The 20060-nt window shown below is 43.0% G+C and overlaps 1 protein-coding gene across 1 annotated transcript in view; it reads left to right on the top strand.

Annotated features, from left to right (window-relative positions):
* Window positions 1–20060, top strand: part of TRABD2B (TraB domain containing 2B) — a 231850-nt gene that overhangs the window by 136502 nt on the left and 75288 nt on the right. The window contains exon 3 of the mRNA XM_083447870.1: window positions 19370–19516. Within this exon, the coding sequence (XP_083303996.1) occupies window positions 19370–19516 (147 nt within the window). The remainder of the gene's footprint in view (window positions 1–19369; window positions 19517–20060) is intronic.

Genomic DNA, 20060 nt, shown 5'->3' with positions numbered 1-20060 from the left:
TATGATGAGGGCAGTAATCCACATCTGGTCCACAGCTGGATTTAATCAGACCCACTAATCCCCTCACATCCATTTGCTTTTCAGTGGGGAGCTGCACTTTCCCCTGCTGCTCAGCTGTTATCAGTAGTGGTCAGCAAGGTGGTGCAGTGCTATTCACCTGACCTTAAGGCAGTTGCATTGTTTCTGCTTACCAGGAGGTAGAGGGAAAGGGGCAAGGTCAGCATGCTGCAAATGCCCTAGCAGAAGCAATCTGGCTTTCCTGCCAGGGCATTTGCACTGCCCCAATGACTCTACCATCTCAGTAAGCCACAATGGTGCAACCAACTGGAGGTCAGGCCAGCGTCATTGCCTCACCATGCCGTTTGCTACTGGTTCTTACATGCTGAACAGTTTGGGAACAGTCCAGCTTGGAGGAGAGGGAGGAATAGTTCAGCTGGGGGGGGGGGGAGGGAGTAGGAAGGAGACAGAATAGAGCCTTCTTTGCCAATGCAATGTACAGTGGTACCTCTGGTTACGTACTTAATTCGTTCCGGAGGTCCATTCTTAACCTGAAACTGTTCTTAACCTGAAGCACCACTTTAGCTAATGGGGCCTCCCGCTGCTGCTGCGCCGCTGGAGCACGATTTCTGTTCTCATCCTGAAGCAAAGTTCTTAACCCGAGGTACTATTTCTGGGTTAGTGGAGTCTGTAACCTGAAGCGTATGTAACCTGAAGTGTATGTAACCTGAGGTACCACTGTAGGGAGAAAGCCTACTTTGCAATCTGTTATGGAAGGAGTGAAATTGCAGCTCTTTCCTCCGCAAAGTCTGCCGTAGGGTAAGAAAATCAAGTGTCTAGAGGAATGTCTGGGTTTAGGGAAATCCAGTTGTTTGTAAACACTCACAAATCAGTATCCTAAGTACTCAGAGCAAACTGGTGCAATTATAAGGAAAAAGTTACAGACATAAATTAATTCAGCGAAAGTGAACACGGAGTCAAGAAAGATCACATAAGCAGAATAAAGGAGTCAATGCTTTTACTTACCCCCATCTCTTTAAACTTCCAGCTCCAGTCATTGTTGTAAACAGTCCTAGCGTAAGCAGTTTAAATGATCACCAAAGAATTGAGCAGACAGGTGTGGGGAGAGAAAAGATTATGTATTAAAGAAACTGAATTTAAATTGTTATTTGCATATTTCAGTTTTCCCTGATTAATTATTCAGGATTAAAAATGGCTGCAATCCAGGAATTCTGGGGTTTTCTATCCTATTGAACTCAATGGGCCTTGCTTCTGAGGAGGAATGGGCTGATTGGTCAGAGAACAGGAGATTGACAGTATTGTTTGCAGAGTCTAAAATGTATGGGACGGGGAAGTGTGTGCAGCTTTGAGATTCTGAGAGGGATTTATTTATTTATTTATTTATTTATTTATTTATTTATTTATTTGAAATGTTGGCATTCTTATTGGGAGGGCTGTTCCCCAATAGTGCTAGTGGACCAGCTGCCACCATCTTGACCCATATTGACTAATGAGTCCACTTCATAATCTGCCGTCTGGTGCTGACAGTTGAGTACAATTCTCCTTCTCCTTCTCCTTCTCCTTCTCCTTCTCCTTCTCCTTCTCCTTCTCCTTCTCCTTCTCCTTCTTTCCACAAACCTTGAAGTTTCTACAAGCTTGCTGATAAACTCCTTCTTGCCAGAGCGGTTGGTAGGATGGCACAACAGAGCCAGCTTCCCTATAACAGCTTCGCTGCTACTTAGTAAGGTTGAGGCAGTCAGAGTGGTATGGGCATATTGGAGAAAGTGCTGGATTGGCTCTGCTGGTGAGCCTGTGCCACCCCAACATTACCACCACCCTGTCCCATGGCCCTCCCAGTAAGCAGAAGCAATGGCACTGCCACAAGCTCTGAATCCTGCCTCGGCTCTTGCCTTGTGCATCAGTGGAACCATTTTGGCTACATAAGGACTGACACTTGGAAAATGAGTTTGCATTTAATATGCAGGAGGTATAGTTGTTTGGCTATATAGCATGAGAGGCAGCCGAAAGAACAGGTGAAGCGAGGCAGAATGGCTTTTTGGAAAGCCAGAGATAAACCCCTCTGTCATAAAACTCTCAAAACCATTTTGTTATGAAGGTCCTTCTACATCTTTTCCTCATGCTTTTCCAAATCCAAAGCAGCCTGCAGCTGGAAGGTTTCGCCAGAGTATTTCCTGTACGGCACAGCTGTAGAAGGAGCAGCCTGGCTAAAATTTATGAAGTGTTCCTGAGAATGGCAGTGCGTGCCAATTTGCTGCCACATATGTACATATTTACAGAACATCAATATTTATCAGGCATGGAATCAGAAAGGACAGAGAATAGTCTTTTCAGCAGCAGACACCAACTGAGGATACATTTTACCTCAGAACTGAGGTGGGGGTGGAAGGAAAGAGAGAAAGAAAGAAAGAGAGAAACAGCTGAGAAGCAATAAGAGGAACCTGGTTGCTACTTGAAAGATGATATATCAGCTTGTATCCCCTGGTTATTTTCATACATCTCAGACTAAGTCAAGCACAGAGGTCAAGTTTGTGATGCAAAACAAGCAATAAATGTACAGAAAGTAGGCACTTCACACATGGCAATATTCACATCTGATTCAGTGGTTGGGGCAAGTCTAGAGTTTCTGTGGCTTCAGTTTTCAAGAAGGGCAGAGCACAGGATCAACAGAGTGGAGGAGGAGGAGGAGGTCCAATCTGAAGAACCAAGTGAGGCAACTCTGTAAGGGAGGTGGCAGAATATATGGTCAGGCAATAACCAGGGTCTTTGGGCAAGCCTCCCAAAAGTACAAAAAGATCCAAATTCAAGGTCACAGGTTAAGAGAGGCCCAGAAGCTTGGTGGTCAGAGATAAAAACAACCAAATGTTATTACTGGTAGGGACAGGGATGCAAGGAAGCTGCAGCTTCAGATTTCACACCACCAAGGGCTAGGGTCTAGATATTGCTCCAGCAAGCGCTAGGCTAATAAGAAACGAATTTAACTATACTCAGTTTCCATCCCAGCTCCTGTTTTATGCCAGAGGTAGGATTAATTAGAAATGAACAGGTAATAAGGAAGAGTATTGCGTATATCATGGACTAAACCAAGGATAGGGATTTGAGCGCAAGAACACTCCCTTCTCCTGTGGTTTCTCGCAACTGGTGTTCAGAAGCATTGCTGCCTCCATTGCTAATAGCCATTGATCCCTCTCCCCTCCATGAATCTGTCTAATCCCCTTTTAAAGATTGGTGGCCACCACTGCCTTCTGTAGAAATTAGTTCCATAGTTTTAACTATGTACTGCATATTATTATTTCCTATAGTGGAAAGATGGATTTTCTGTTCAAGGAAAAGGCTGCGTTCTTTAAAAACAGAACACCAAAACAACTTTCCACAATGTAACAAAACCTTTGCACAAAGTTAATCTTTTTAGGATCCACATCCAGGCTATGATGCAGTCAAAAGTAAAGTTCACTATTACAGAAAGAGTTTCTAATGTGAATTCTAGCAGATTGCCTAATACCTCATTTAGGCCACTTCTTCATTTATCAGGGATCATTCTGGTTGCCTGTGTAAATTTAACCAGCTTGATTTCCTCAGACAATGTGCATCTCAGAGCTGTACTCTCCTGTTTGCAAGGTTCTGCTGCTGAGAATGAATGTCATTTCCTAGAGTCAAGGAACTTCAGCTCTATCCTAAACAGATAGTCATCGGCTTTCGGTTATAGGAAGGAGGCTTTTAGGCTTTTCCTTTCTCTTTTTAGAAATATGAGCTCCAAGGGAGAAATGCTTTCATCGCAGCTTTACAGACTTAACAGATGCTCCTCAGTGAAATCCCTAAAGGATTCCATTAGAAAGTGCAATGGTGTAACTATATCTGTTGAGAAGATTAGACATCTCTGAAGAGGGGTGGATGCTTTGCATCTAGATGATTTTTGTTTTATTTATGATTTCTCCCATTAGCTGTCCTAAACTCAGATAATAGAAATCTTGGTGCTGTTACACTTTGAATTTCAGTAGCTGGCTGCTCTTACAGAGGCATGCAATAGCTCTCTCATTAGCTTTTTGACAAGCTGTCTGTCTCTACTCTGACCTGTTGTCCCAAAACATGAAAGCATTATGTGGCATAGTTTAGCCAGGGGTTATCTCTGGAAGCTATTGTCTGTGCTATGCTTAGCCTTGACTTATGCATAACAAAGGAGTTGCTCTTTTGAGCATAAGCAGAATGCATTTCCTTTCCCAGTGTGGGAGCATTTTAGGGAAGGACTTCCGGGGCAGTGGGCATCACTTTCAGACAGGCTTGAGCTTCATTTAGAAATGAATCCCTGGAAATTTTAGACCTTATCCTGCACCACTGCTTTCATCCAGTCTAAAATAGGACCTTTGCATTTGTATAAAAATGGGCTCACATCTGTATTGTCTCTGGGCACTTGAACAACTTCGTACTTTTTGCCAATTTTGATAATATTAGATACCTGGGATTCTGTAGTTTGAAAGAAGAGGCATCCACAAATCCCCATAAAATAAAGCCATCAGTTCTTGCTAGTATGAATCTCTGCTCTGATTTTCTAGATGCAGTTAGTATTTGATCTGGCCTGTAATGCCCCAAACAGGAGCACCAGACTCTGACCTATCTTTTTTTTTAAAAAAAGTAAGTCCCTAGCCCTCCTAGAAAGCAAGCTAGGAAGCATAATGTACAGGCAAGCTTCTAAGCCAGGGTTTGCCAACACAACGCAGGCAGAGGGGCAAGTATAATGCTTGGGGGGGGGGGCTTTGTGGCTCAGAGCACTTGCAGGACTGAGACTCCAGTTGGCTATGGAATTCATCCCCTCCTTTCTGGAGGGAAGAATTTTCTGGGGCAGTTGTGGGACACAGATGGAGAGGACAGGTAAAATAGTTACCATTCTTCTGGATATCTGGAGAATGTTGGGAAGTGCTGAGAACTTTCCGCCTCCTCTGCTTTCGTTGCCAGTGGAATAACATTTTGAAAAGTGGGGAAGCTAAGAAGTGCTCTGCCTGTCTCCCTTCCCTTTGCTGCCCATGGAATGGCTTATGGAAAAGGTGGGGTGAGATAGAAGTTTTCTTGTCCATGGAGGGACTTTTTGAAAAATAAAGCAGGATTGGGTGGGGGAGAGATGTGCCAGGGCCCATTTGCCTCCTCTTTGCCTTGTTGCCCACTCACTTCATGAAGCCAGGAGCTGGGAGCTACTTTGGCCATGATGGAGTTTTTGGAATATGTGTGTGTGGTGTGGTGGAGGAAGAAGTGCAGGATCCACTTGTTTGTGGTTCTATTTGTTTTGTTTTGCTGCCAGCCAACCACATGGAACAGTAGGCAGGCAGCCACTTTTTAAAAATGTGTATGTTGTGATGGTGTGTGTGTGTGGGGGGGACACACTAATTGTATGTTGCTCATTTTGCTCCCTGCTAGCCATGTGGCAGGCAGCTGCTTGAGTGACTTTTTGAAAGTGCAGCAGGGGGTGGGGGTGTGCATTGGGCGAATCATTCCATTGCTGCTGTATTTGTTCTGGTGGCTGCTGACAAATGGAGCAGGCAGCTAGCTGCTTGGTAGAGACCTTCGTTGAAAATGCGGGTGAGGGTAGTATATGAGAACCTTTTCTTGTTTCTGCTGCATGTCATACATCAGAGCTTGTTGCAAAGCTGCAGGGAGGGCAGCCTAGTACAAAGGCCTCATGATCATCTCCTTTTCCCGAATTGTTCTCACATTGTTGGAGAGAAGTGCAGAGGCATTGCCATCACCATCATTGTTACCACCACCAACATCAACATCATTGGCATCACATTTCCCCTGATTGTTCTCAAGTGTGTTTGAGGTGTGGAACATAAGAAGAGCCTACTGGATCAGGTCAATGGCCCATCTAGTCCAAAATCCTAGAATTGTAGAGTTGGAAGGGACCATGGGGATCATCTAGTCTAACCCCCTGCAATGCAGGAATCTTTTGCCCAACGTGGGCTCAAACCCAGAACCTTGAGATTAAGAGTCTCGTGTTCTACCAACTGGCTAACCAGATGACTGCAGGGAACCCGCAAGCAGGACCTGAGTGCAAGAGCAGTATCTCCTCCTGTTGCTTTCAACAACTGGTATTCAGAAGCATTGCCACCTCCAGGTGTGGAGACACAGCATAGCCATCAAAGCTAGTAGTCTTCAATGGTCCTTTCCTCCATCCTCTCTTTTAAAGCCATCTAGGTTGATGGCCACAATGGCCTCCTGTGGGAGTGAGTTCCATAATTTAACTATGTACTGCCCAGTGGTGAGACATCATCTTCCTCCTCCTCCTCCTCCTCCTCCTCCTCCTCCTCCTCCTCCTCCTCCTTATCATCATCATCATCACACACACTCCAATTATTCCCAACTGTTGGTCACTCTACCAGTCCTCATGGGCACCACTGATTGATTGCAATGTATGAACGCCACTGAAGCGATAACATGGGGTGGGGAGAGGGTTTAATTGCAGGAGATCCTGCAGGGCCAAGGAAAGTAGATTACTTTGAAGAAGGGCTTCTTGCACCCCCTGTTGGCTGCTTGAAACACCTAGCAGGATTTATGACAAACACGTGAAAAATCAACCAAGAATTTTACTAATGAAGACAGATAATTCCTCCCCTGCCCCCTCACCGCTCAGTCCCTTTTGTCCTCTTCCTTGCCCCCATGCCGCTCACTTCTCCTTGGCACTAAGCCCTCCTGGATTAACTCTCGCACTTCAAAGTCTCCTATCTTTGTGCTTCCAATGGCATATGAAGAGACATTTACATAGGAAAATAAATCCTATGCAATTTTGCATTTATAGTCTGCCCCTGTTCCAGGAAGAATAACAGCATCCATTGGGTTTCCCTTCTTCCTTTTTCAGTTATTCAGACTTCGTGCTTCCTTCCACAAGGAGATGGATTTCCTTTGTACTTCCCCCATAGGAAGCATCAAGAGAGATTCTAGCCTTGATCACTGCAGGTGTGTAGGAAACCTTTTCTTATCTAACATGAGACCAAGAAAAACATGTGTGCCCTGCAGAATTTACCATGTAGCTTGGATATGCAAAGGATGATAAAAAATTCCTTTTCTTTACCCAGTGGCTTGATCCCTTCAATATGTATTGTAATACAAAAGAGTGTATATTTTCATATCTTAGATAACACAAAGTTATTTATAAAGCTCCAAACCTGCAATTCTCAAAACTCTCAAGTAGTCCAAGAGGAATATCTCCAGGATAATGTGTGAGTGTGTTTTACTCCAGCGCTGTGTTTCATATCATATGTGATTACTTTTCAAAAGAATAATTTCTAGTTATTTTGATATATTGAAGAAACCGCAACAAATGCTCTTAAAACAAATTTTCGTTGTCACCCAGAGTTGCTGCTTCCAGGGTTTTGTATAGTGGCACAGACACCACCTCATCCTTGACCCTGCATTTTTCAGATACTGTGGAAGGTGGGGCACAGGATAATTGGGTCCAAGAAACATATAAGATGCTAGAGAAAGGGCACTGAAGTTGCCCATAAACAGTTAATGCCTGGCAGTGGACAGAGAAGGAACAAAGCTCAGCCGGACACAGTCTTGCCCACTACACTGGAATGTGCTTCTGCTTATATAATCACTTCTAAAATTGCAGTTCCTACTTTAAATGAGCATATGCAAATCTTCTGCAACTCTGCATCATGCTTTCCCCCTCTTTTTAAAAAAGTGATGCATTTCCTATGTTTTGGCAGTGCATGTGGGCCCCCTTCCTAGTGTCTTTTTCTTGACAGAACCCATTTTAATCTGCAATTCGGTTACTACAGGGTTTTAGCTGCTTCTTTTTAAAAAAATTTTTTGCAGAGGATGATATTTCCACATTTCCCCTGTGATTTTAGTGACAATGGCTCTGAACAAAGCCAGGTAGCAAGGTTTGTTGTAAGCTGTGCTCTCCCACAACCAAGGTTTCGGAGTTTGGGGGAGCCATTTACTCAACCCTCTTAGAAAGCATCCTTTTAAATTGTGACACTGTGCACAATGAAGATGAAGGAGGAACCTGATCATTGGCATAGCTCTTCTTGCTCCCAGGCAGGCTGCCAAAGGCGGCTTTTTGGTGACGGATGTTTCAACAACAGGCTTAACTGACTAATTGGTTTGTCTCGTGGGGCTTTCAGATGAAATCTGCGCTGCTTAGATGAGTCAACTGGGTATTGATAAAAGTGGATGATAGATCAAGCACAGTATAAAGTTTAGAGGCAATGAAAGAATACATCAAGAGGAGGAGGGATATGATCAAGCTCCATTATTCCTACTCATTTCAATGCTGGTTTGTATGCAAAATCCTTTTTATCACTTTCTTGTCTCAAAGTGTGTTTTCACAGATTGCAGGTGGTGATATGCGTTGGAATCCCAAGTGTGGTGGTTAGTTTTGAAAAAGAGAGATGCCAAAACTCACAACCCCACAATCTCTGACCTGAAAGGAAGACTTACCCACTCCTCTTAATCCAGCTGTGGGTGGGCTGTGAGTGGTGAGGGAAGTGCAATTCATGCATGTTCAGAGACACTCTTTATTACAGTGGTAAAGGTAAAGGTAAAGGTACCCCTGCCCGTTTGGGCCAGTCTTGCCAGACTCTAGGGTTGTGCGCTCATCTCACTCTATAGGCCAGGAGCCAGCGCTGTCCGCAGACACTTCCGGGCCATGTGGCCAGCGTGACAAGCTGCATCTGGCGAGCCAGCGCAGCACACGGAACGCCGTTTACCTTCCCGCTAGTAAGCGGTCTCTATTTATCTACTTGCACCCGGGGGTGCTTTCGAACTGCTAGGTTGGCAGGCGCTGGGACCAAAGGAAGGGAGCGCACCCCGCTGCGGGGATTCGAACCACCGACCATGTGATCGGCAAGTCCTAGGCGCTGAGGTTTTACCCACAGCGCCACCCGCGTCCCTATTACAGTGGTACCTCAGGTTAAGTACTTAATTCGTTCCGGAGGTCCGTTTTTAACCTGAAACTGTTCTTAACCTGAAGCACCACTATAGCTAATGGGGCCTCTTGCTGCTGCTGCGCCACCAGAGCATGATTTCTGTTCTCATCTTGAAGCAAAGTTCTTAACCCGAGGTACTATTTCTGGGTTAGTGGAGTCTGTAACCTGAAGCGTATGTAACCTGCAGCGTATGTAACCCGAGGTACCACTGTATTTGCTTCATGAATTCTAGGGTGGGCACACTTAAATATTCCCATTGCTTCAATGCCAAATCTTTTTTGAGAAATTTAGAAGTATGTGCAGAGTGCAGAAAACATTGAATTGTATCCTGTGGTTTGGGAAACCTCTATACCTGGCTTCAAGGCAATCCACAGGGTCAGAAATTCACTGGTCCAAATTGCCTTTGTAATCCCAGTGGAGGTCAATGTCAATGTCCTGTTTCTTGCACGGCTCATCTTCTAAAGCTTTGATTCCCATTTAGTTTTGTGAGGGTATGTTAAAATTTGTGTTGTGTAATAATAATGTAGCTTGATCATGTGTATTTGTGCACAGGGTTCATAATGGACTCATCACTGCCTTCAAGACACATGCTACCACACCGTATTTTGATATCTTTAAATAGGTAAATTGCCTTTGAATGGGTCTGGCTAATATCAAATCTGACTTCCCAAACATTGTCAACTAATTAACTTTTAGGAATGCTGCCTTTTCTCCTGCAGATAAACAGAGAAGTGGACACAATGCAGTTTGACTTAATTAAAAGCTGAGCTTGTGGTGTGTGCATTTCTCAAGTAGTTTTTGGATACTTGGTTGCGAAGTCTGGTCACACATAAAAGAAATTTAAATCAGTAGCATAAATAACTCCATGTGGATTTAGTGAATCTGGATTGTTTTAAGCCATTGTGTAAACAGGAGTTTACTGTTGTCTTTGTGAGCCATATTGCAGACCCTCTCTTGTTTGAAATTCCTAGTTATCAATTTCCCCTATAATGCCCCAAGCCAGAGTCTTCTTTATAAATAGCAGTTGTGTTTATCCAAGCATTTGATTATCTAAATGGATGTTTCCACTGAGCCTCCTCCCCCAGGCCATTTTGAAAAATAGCAGGATTATACCAGGGGGTAGACTAAAAAAAATCATTTTACTCTACTCCAGCAAAGAGCTAGAATAATGTATTTTCAAATTAGATGGGGACAGAGGTTTAATAGAGTGATATACCTCTCTAGGCCACTTCACATACTGACGGAATAGGTTGTTGCTTCCAAAAACTTACAACTATTTTTTGTGATGTGAATAAAGAAAATAAGATATACAGTCTAGGTGAAGAAGTTAACTTTTGTTGGATCATGTTATTTTGGTGAAGGAGTAGTGAAGGAGTATTTTTTACTAACAGAGCAGTATAAGGAGGGCACTTTTCTACTTTAAAAATGGTATCCCCCCCCCCCCATTTTCTTGGCATTATCCCCAGGTGGAAACCCTCACTTAAATGAAAGACTCTGTCCACACACACACACACACACACACCATATGACACTTGGAGATCAACGAAAGGTTAGAAATTAGCTGAGAATAAAATCAAGAGAGAGTGAGGTATGCTTATGAAATATTGTGCTCTCCATATCCAGTTTGTTTTGCGGGATACAGTTTATGCACTCGAGAGGTCAAGCTACTTAGAGGGATTGATTAATAGTTTTATTTTTTAATGATACCAGAAAAAGTTGGATGTGATCCACTGAACTCTTCAACTGGATACTTATCGGACTAATAGAGACTGCTCAGCTGTATTTAATTTTCCCCAACATTTCAAGGAGATAATAGAAAAAGTATTGTGACTGTTTCTTTGCCTAACTGAATTGCTTGTTCCACTTCACCTGTATTGTGAGAGTGTTTTTAATCCATCCTTACAAGGTCCATCTTGCCTTTCTGAGGATGTTATAAGGAGAGTGTATGTTGTTTTGCGACATGCTTAGAGCAACTAAGGAAAATATTTATTTATTTGGAATACTTGCAAACTGCTAAACATTACAAAATACCATAGGAGTATACAATGACAATACAAATACAACAGACAAGAAGCGAAAAGAACAGAGAGATAAATCCAGTACTACTCACAAGTCAACTCATTCTTCTGGGAAAGCATATAGAAATAACACCTAATGAAATGTATAAACTGCAAGAGACAGTGTTATCCACAAGGCAGGTGCCACGGCACTGAAGGACTTGGTCTGAGCTGACATGAATTGATCCTCCAGTTCATGTAGTGCCACAGGGAGAGCTCCCACAAGGAAAATCAGTAGCACAGATGTTGTAAAGCTGTGGCGATCTGTTGTAGAACAACCCCATTGAAAACGATAACGGTGTAGTGGTTAAGAGCGGTAGTCTCGTAATCTGGGGAACCGGGTTCGCGTCTCCGCTCCTCCACATACAGCTGCTGGGTGACCTTGGGCCAGTCACACTTCTCTGAAGTCTCTCAGCCCCACTCACCTCACAGAGTGTTTGTTGTGGGGGAGGAAGGGAAAGGAGAATGTTAGCCGCTTTGAGACTCCTGAAGGGGAGTGAAAGGCGGGATATCAAATCCAAACTCTTCTTCTTCTTCTCTTTTTCAGTGGTTACCCAGACCTTGCTGCTGGTTGTGAAGGGGGGCCCCATGACAGCTCAAGCTTCAGGCCCCCAAAATGTAGGTCCGCCACTGGTCGTGAATTAATTTTTGAGAGCCAGACCAGAAACAGGGTTCAAATCCCTTCTTGGCTATGTAGCTCAATAGGTGACCTTGCCTCTCAGCCAAACCTACCTCACAGGGTTGTGGACATTATTTGGGGGGGGGGACCACTATGTAAGCCACCTTGAACACACTGGAGGAAAAAGTGGAACATGAGTGCAATCAATCAATAATACTTTAGTAGGGTTACTTTGCAGTATTTCCAGATAATCATATTTCCAAGGTGACGTATTTCCATGGTTGCTGAATACTGCGTTCCTTGCCATCTTTAGATGGGATGAACATGTTGGAAATTATATCTGAGTAAACATGTGGAGGTTCAGGCTATGGGACATCAGTGTTAGAACACTGAGTCCTGCTCCATAACTCCTACAGTCTCTAATCCATCCCCCCCCCCCCCCCCCATGTTAAGGAACTGGCTGCAGAAGGCACAGAATAAATCAATGAAAAAAATATGTTTGTTATAAAGCTGTTTATGTTGTTTCCTACAAATCAGTAATTGTTTTGTGGTTGGAGAACCTTGTTGTTTAACCTCAAAAATATTTCTTCTAGCTCCTTAGAAATTTCATACCAATTTAACTAATAGAAACAAGAAACGTTGAGCTTGAAGTCTATTAGTAAGGGAGGGTGTTGCAGCCCCTTTTAGGGTTTCTCCACAGACTTTTCCTGTCAGTGCTATGGAATGCACAGAAATGAGGAACGTCTGTGCCCTTTTCCCTATCAGAAGAAAAAAGCGGTTCATTGTTTTATGCAACGGATCTTGCACACAAAACATCAAAAATAAGAGACTTGCCTTTACAAGGCTAAACCCCTTTACACTATCTTTTTGCACTAATTACAGTTGAAAAAACAAGCAAACAGAGACATCACCTTGCCGACAAAGGTCCGTATAATTAAAGCTATGGTTTTTCAAGTAGTGATGTATGGAAGTGAGAGCTGGACCATAAAGAAGGCTGATTGCCGAAGAATTGATGCTTTTGAATTATGGTGCTGGAGGAGACTCTTGAGAGTCCCATGGACTGCAAGAAGATCAAACGCATCCATTCTTAAGGAAATCAGCCCTGAGTGCTCACTGGAAGGACAGATCCTGAAGCTAAGGCTCCAATACTTTGGCCACCTCATGAGAAGAGAAGACTCCCTGGAAAAGACCCTGATGTTGGGAAAGATTGAGGGCACAAGGAGAAGGGGACGACAGAGGACAAGATGGTTGGACAGTGTTCTCGAAGCTACCAAGATGAGTTTGATCAAACTGCAGGAGGCGGTGGAAGACAGGAGTGCCTGGCATGCTGTGGTCCATGGGGTCACGAAGAGTCAGACACAACTAAACGACTACACAACAACAGTTCGAAAGCACGTCAAAGTGCAAGTAGATAAATAGGTACCAGTCTGGCGGGAAGGTAAACAGTGTTTCCATGTGCTGCTCTGGTTTCACCACATGACCCAGAAAAACAGTCTGTGGACAAACGTCGGCTCCCTCAGCCAGTAAAGCGAGATGAGTGCCGCAACCCCAGAGTTGTCTGCAACTGGACATAACTGCCAGGGATCCTTTACCTTTTTACATTTGGCATGCCAAATTCCTTCAGACATTTGCTTGAAAAGGTCACCAATTCCTTTACACCACTGTACAAACTTATTGGTGTTAAGAAATTAACACCATCTAACTTAAATGTGGAAATGCAATTAATAGCTGTGAGGTACGGTACTTGATCATGAGCACAGAGAGGGAGATATAACTCCTTTTCCATGTATCACAGTCCCATCAAAGTTGACTTTCTCAAAGTTGCTATTTTCCCCAGGTGTGATGCTAACCTCAGCCTTTAATATGCACATTAGGGAAGCCATTAAGCATTTTACACATCTAAAGAGTTGGTCAAATACAGGTGTGTTGCCATAGAAACAACTAACTAGTAATTCCTTCAGTAGGCCTTTTCTCCCTTCACCTGGCTGGATGCCGCATCATCCTAGGAGTAGGAAAACAAAAGGCCAGTTTTGTCTAGTCCCACCTAGGGCCATGAAGACACAAAGGCCTTATTTGCTCTCTGGATGGACTCCAAGCCTCTGGCTTTAGGGACCCCCAAAGAGACTTAATTGGGGAGCAAGACCTGTGAGAGTGTTAATGATGTGGCCCCTTCCATCTTATGCTTCCATATGTGAAAATAAAATAGTTTCATGCAAGACTTGACTAATCTAGTCCACACTAGGGCAAATCACTTTCTAGCAGATTGCCTTAAGAGAATGCTCAATATCAGACCCACGGTGCCTCTTCAATGGCAAGGAGGCAAGGGTACTGCAGTCCACCAGGCAAAATAGGTTTGTTTTGTCTTCAAAGCCAAAGCATGGTGCATTTTGCATTGATTTAATTTAAGGTGCAGTGAAAGTCCAGCATGAATGTGCTGAATGTCTCCAAAAGGTGTAGCATTAGTGCAAAACCAGAAAGTAAGGAAGGAAGGAAGTGTATAAAGCAGGTACCGGGGGGGGGGTGCACATCCACAACCTGATTAAAAGGCTGAACTATGGTGATGGCATAGCTCACTCTCATCACACAAATGCCCTTTTCTCTTCATGACATGGCACAGAGAAGGGCTGGAATGAAGTTACTGATGTGTGTATGGATTACTGGGCTCAGATGTGCTGCACATCTGATTCTCACTGCTCCTTTTCGAAACTGCTATGCAAGTATTTCCCAATTAGCAGGAATTCACCTTGTGAGGAGCGAGGTGGGAGTGGGACTAGGCTCTTGTTAAATACCCATTCCTTCATTCCATGCATATGCTGAAGCCATGCTCTTTATAGCAACCCCCTGCAAGCCTCTTGCTGGTATGAATGGGGCTGAGCATGGGATTGTGATTTGTTCCCTCTGTTGCATGAAAACTTCTGCTCATTCAAATGCACTGCTCAACCATTCGGCTAAAATCTCATGGCTACATGTTGCTGGCACAAACATTTAATTCCAAGCTTCATAAGCAATAGCACTGTAGGATGCATTGTGGTTAAAGTGAGGTCTTTGGTCAGATTCAAACCATTTTATTAAACTGGTTAATTAGCAATTTGAAAAGGAAAAAATCAAGGTCTTAAGGTCTCCTCGGGTCAGTGCCAAACCACAGCCTATTAACTACTCCTGCCTTTCAGCAGCAATAATGATGAGGTTTTGAGAACATATGGAATCAACTAGGTGAAAGGCTTTTATGAGGAACTTTAACAGGGGGCATGATTTTGCAAACAGAAATTCTAGCAGACGATTTCATGGATTTGCTTCCTCAACTGTCCCTTTAAAGAAACCAAACTCCTTCCTCATTGAGGGATGTCAGATTCAGACAGGCTTTCTCTCGGACACTGGGGGGAGCCTTTTAAGTGGCTCCCCCTGGACCTGTTTTTCAGAGTTTGTTTCCTTGACACTGACCTCATTGTGGTGACTTTCACAGCTCGTCAACCCCCTGTCATAGCATGGAGCGAGTTAGGGATGGTGAGGAAAAACCAGCCTCCTTCAGGAAGCTAATGGAATTACTGGTTTTACACAAAGACATAATTTCCTTGGTATTTTGTGAGGTTCTGTATTTTGATTGACTCAAGAACAGATTTAGCATAGTCATCCCTCTCCCCATGACTAGAGGGGGCCTTAAATCCCACCTGTTTTATCTTCCCCCAATCCTATATACCTGAAGAACATGTGTCTGCACACACAAACATTTTTTCTCAGTACTCCTTCCTACCAGTGCAGTGGGTACCTCGGGTTACAGACGCTTCATGTTACAGACGCTTCAGGTTACAGACTCTGCTAACCCAGAAATAGGATCTCGGGTTAAGAACTTTGCTTTAGGAGGAGAACAGAAATCGCGTGGCCGTGGCAGCGGTAGTCCCCATTAGCTAAAGTAGTACCTCAGGTTAAGAACAGTTTCAGGTTAAGAACGGACTTCCAGAACAAATTAAGTTCTTAACCTGATGTACCACTGTATTAAATTGGTGGGCAGGATTCTGAAGCTGCTGCCTATGAGACACCTTCTCTTGCCAATTGGTTGGGTTGTATCCACCCATTTTCAGCAGATTTCCATTTCTCCCAAGATATGTCTACAGCACAGTTCTAAATCAGCTTGACTGTCCAGGCCCTCTGTTGCTTTTTATGGGTATGGTGAAGGCTTCACGTGCAGGTGTTGAAACTCAGCTCTGCACCATGTGATGTTGTGAACTAAAATAATGACTTCTGATGGGTAGATAAGGCCAGGCTTACAATCAAATTGCATATTTACTGAGAGCGATTCAAGATCGTGGTGGGCAGGTTAAGGTGCATCTGTGCCAGTCTTTCTCACAAGAAGAAGCAGTCTTTTTTTCTAAGTGGTGTTTCAAATGAATGAATATAAAATAAGTTACTTCCTCATAAGTAACAGAAACACCAGTAATCCTGCCCAAGTGTGTATTTATGAATTGTTAGCATGTGAAACATAAAAGCCTAGAAAGAATTGTGATATTTATGTTTAGAAGCTTTCTCCTATTTGTTATAAGCACCACCTTCAAGCCCTTTGCCATTCTCACTGTCAAAGCAGCTAAAGAAGGATTTTTTCTTTTAATCGTAAAGAGTGATAGTGATCTTGAAAAATCATGAGGTGGGGGGATCTTGGATGGGCAGAGCAGGATGCATCAAGTGAGCACATTTTGCACCACTTTTTATTAAAGGAAGAGGAAAGGGAAAATTATTAGAGGCAAGGACAATTCTTCAAATTCCACTTTTTAAAGTTGAGAAGGGAGACACAGAGGGGGCGGGGAATGCCTTACTTTTTAAATAGTTTATGGTGATTTGTCCTGTTTATCTATAGGAAGCAAATCCAGAACTTTTTGATCTGGAGTTGCAGACTTTGTGGCACAATAAAACAGTGATTTATGGGCAGCTTCATGTGATTCCTTGGAACAGGTGGCATTTTAAGCAGCTGTATATTTCTTTCCTGGAGCTTAGAATGGTCCAAATCCACCAAAGAACGGACTTTTATTGAGAATTCTCAGAACAAAGCCTGTACACATGTGTGCATGGTTTTCTACCTGCCCCTAATTGGAGAAGGTGGTAATTCTGTATAAGATGCTGTGGCCTTTGAATGCATTTCGATCAAATTCAAATCCCAAATCTCATTATTATTTCAAGGCCAAACGAGCAAAGGCTGCAGTTCTCAATCCATTTAACTATGAAGTAGCCCTGTTGGTTTTATTGGGGCTATTCTAAAGTTCAATTGCTTGTGGATTACAGCCAGAAGCACTTGCCGCCTGAGCAGCTGATCTGTTTGAAAAGGGCAGGGCAATTTTCCAAGGTGCCTGAACTATTATTTCATACAGTCTCATTGACATTGCTGACAACTCCTGAAGTCCAAAGTAGACCCAAGCAGTCCAATGCAGTTTGTTGTTGCTGATTAGTAACATTTTGTTTTGCATGTGTTCTTTGAAATTAACATTGTGGTGTAAGTCTTTTTATGGGTATGGTGAAGGCTTCGTGTGCAGCTGTTAAAACCATGTGACATTGTGAAGTAAAATAATGATTTCTGATAGGTAGATAAAGCCAGGCTTGTTTGCCATTTGTATTTGCATTGTATTGGCTGGGCTTTTAGAGGGCAAAATGTCTTGCATCGTGTACATATGTACAAAGCAACTTTTACAGCAGCTCTAGAGTTCCAATAGCTTTTCTAAAACAAGGGATAAATATGTTAAAAATAATGTGGCTTTATAGTAAAGGTGTAATGAACGTTGACCTGTAGTTAAGAAGCAGCAGCTATTGCGCTAACAATCTCCTGGGAATTTTTAAGGGCACATTGTGGAAGTACAGTTTAAATTTGTCATTACTGGAAGCACAAGAAAATGTATGAGGACCAGGAGTCACATACCATTCCATCCTACCCTCTCTGCAAGTTGGCTTGCTCAAAAGTCCAAATCTTTCCCCACATGTTTAAGCCTAGGCTTCAGCATTTTCTATGACCCATAAAATGTGAGATTAGCATCTCCCTAATTTAAACAGGCTGCAAAAAGCATAGGTTTAAAGGATTTCTTACCTTTTGAGGCTTATAGGCTAGGGAGGAAATAGCTCATCCAAGGATTTCCTGTGGATTCAAAACATAGGACTAATAAAAATAAAAGCTAAGAAAAAGATTGATTGGAAGAAGAGAGGTATAAAATGCTTACGTTTCAGAGTTATTTCACTGACAATCTTACCTAAAATATAAGAATTTAACTTGGAGATGTTTTTTCTCTCTTTGGCTAACTTGGAACCTATTCAAATAGCACTGGTTGCATCATGGCTGTGGGACAAATGTGTGAAAACCTCCAACCTGTGAAGAGCTGCATAATAATAATAATAATAATAATAATAATAATTTATTGATTTATTGATTTGATTGGTTTCCCCAGCCACTCTGGGCAGCTCCCAACAGAATATTAAGAACATGATAAAACATCAAACATTTAAAACTTCCCTAAACAGGGCTGCCTTCAGATGTCTTCTAAAAGCGAGATAGCTGTTTATTTCTTTGACATCTGATAGGAGGGCATTCCATAGGGCAGGCACCACTACCTAGAAGGCTCTCTGCCTAATATGCCCAGGATAAGCTTTCAGAACCGCTAAGGTTCAAAAAGCACCACCAAATTTTTATTTTATTTTGTTGGACAGTAAGGTTTTTCTCAAGGGTATGGTTAAATAGTGATTTGACAAGAGTTTACAAACAGACTACAACTTACTGCTTGACTCTCTCTCTCTCTCTCTCTCTCTCTCTCTCTCTCTCTCTTAGACAGCTGTGTTGCTTGTCATAATTCTTTACATTCTAATGTACCTTAAGAAATGTAGCTCAGATGAATATGATCATTAAAATGGCTGATCTGGTTTCTTCTGGATTATCTTTTTGACAAGGACGAGAGATTTCACTGTAGGGGAGAGAGAACATCAGTTGACAGTGCCTCCCCCACCCATGTGACTGAGAAGTATTGTGGACTGCCACCCACGAAGGTTTAAACTGACAGATAGCAGTCAGCTATCATTAAACTGCTGTCATGATCTCAGCAGCCACATCTTCATAAAAAGGCAGTTTGGTTTAGCATAATTGCTCCAACGTTGTGTTCATTCAGCAATGACACACCCACATCCAATATTAATGGGGCTGAATCATGAATTAAATCTAGGGACAAACACATCTTGGAGGTAGGCATGGGATATATACTATGGGAGATAAGCTATTAACTATCCCATTGCATAACTGGTAGTCAGACTTTGTAAGCAACCATGGTTCTGGTCGCTTCTTCTAGAGCTGAATGTCATTCTGATGCTATGCTGCCAGGCTGAGCCATGGATCAGTGATAGGTTAGTTGCTCGCTTTGAGCTCTGTCTGTGGGTAGGGGGTAAAATCTGCTGCTTGAAAACAGGTCAGGATAAAACCTCAGGTCCAGGAGGATGCTGAATTGACTTCAATAAGAGATTGAAAATGTTGTTTTAGATGACCAGGCTTTGAATTGGGAGCTAGAAATTGATTATTTTGAGTGAGAAGAGAGAGAAACTGCACACGAATGAGAACATGAATATATTCACACTCTTCGCTAGCAAAAAGAAATCCCCGGCAAAAGGATGTTTCCCTTGCCTTTTTTTTTCTTTTCCCTGTTGCGGATGTGTTCCAATCTTTTCCATGCCTCTAATGCTTTACTTCTGGCATCACATCTTGTCTCCTAAATAACTCCTATTCATTTTCTGTGTACGTACAGGTGCTGTTTGCCTTGAACCAAACATTGCTACAACATGAGAGTCTTCGAGCTGGCAGCTTGCAGGCCCCTTACACCACGGAAGATCTCATCAAGCACTACAACTGTGGAGATCTCAATGCTGTCATATTTAATCACGATACTTCACAGGTATGTTTCCTTACATAGGAGGAAGGTGTAAATAGGTATAACATTGTTTCAAGGCCTATTTTTCTGTCAAGTTCTTTCTTCTCAGTATTTCAGCCCACAACCCTACAGTAGGTAGGTGGGGAATGGAGAGCTTCTAGCTGATTGAACGTATGATGTGAAATTATGTTTTCCCTGAGAAACCTGTCCAAATGCCCTGCTAGGCCTCCTCTGTCTTTCATCTACCATAAATATTTCACAGACCCGTGTTCAAGGCTCTTGTGTGGATGTACAAAGCCCTGAACAACTTGGGCCGAGGACACCATAAGGACGACCTGAGCCTTTACATCACAGCCCTATCCACTTTCTCCAAGGACCTCAATGAGGTGTACATGGTTCCCCTTTCCTCATTTAATCTCTACAACAACCTGGTAAAGTAGGTGAAGCTGAGAGGTAGTGACTGGCCCAAGGTCACCCAAAGAGCTTTATGGATGAGTGGGAATTTGAACCCTGGTTTCCTAAGTCCTAGTCTGACACTAACCACTTCACCACACTAGCTCATATTATC

Source organism: Podarcis tiliguerta, assembly GCF_965153285.1.
Source record: "Podarcis tiliguerta genome assembly, chromosome: 6".
NCBI lineage: Eukaryota > Metazoa > Chordata > Lepidosauria > Squamata > Lacertidae > Podarcis > Podarcis tiliguerta.
The sequence above is the reverse complement of the archived record's forward strand: the minus strand, read 5'-3'. Positions and strand labels throughout refer to the sequence as shown.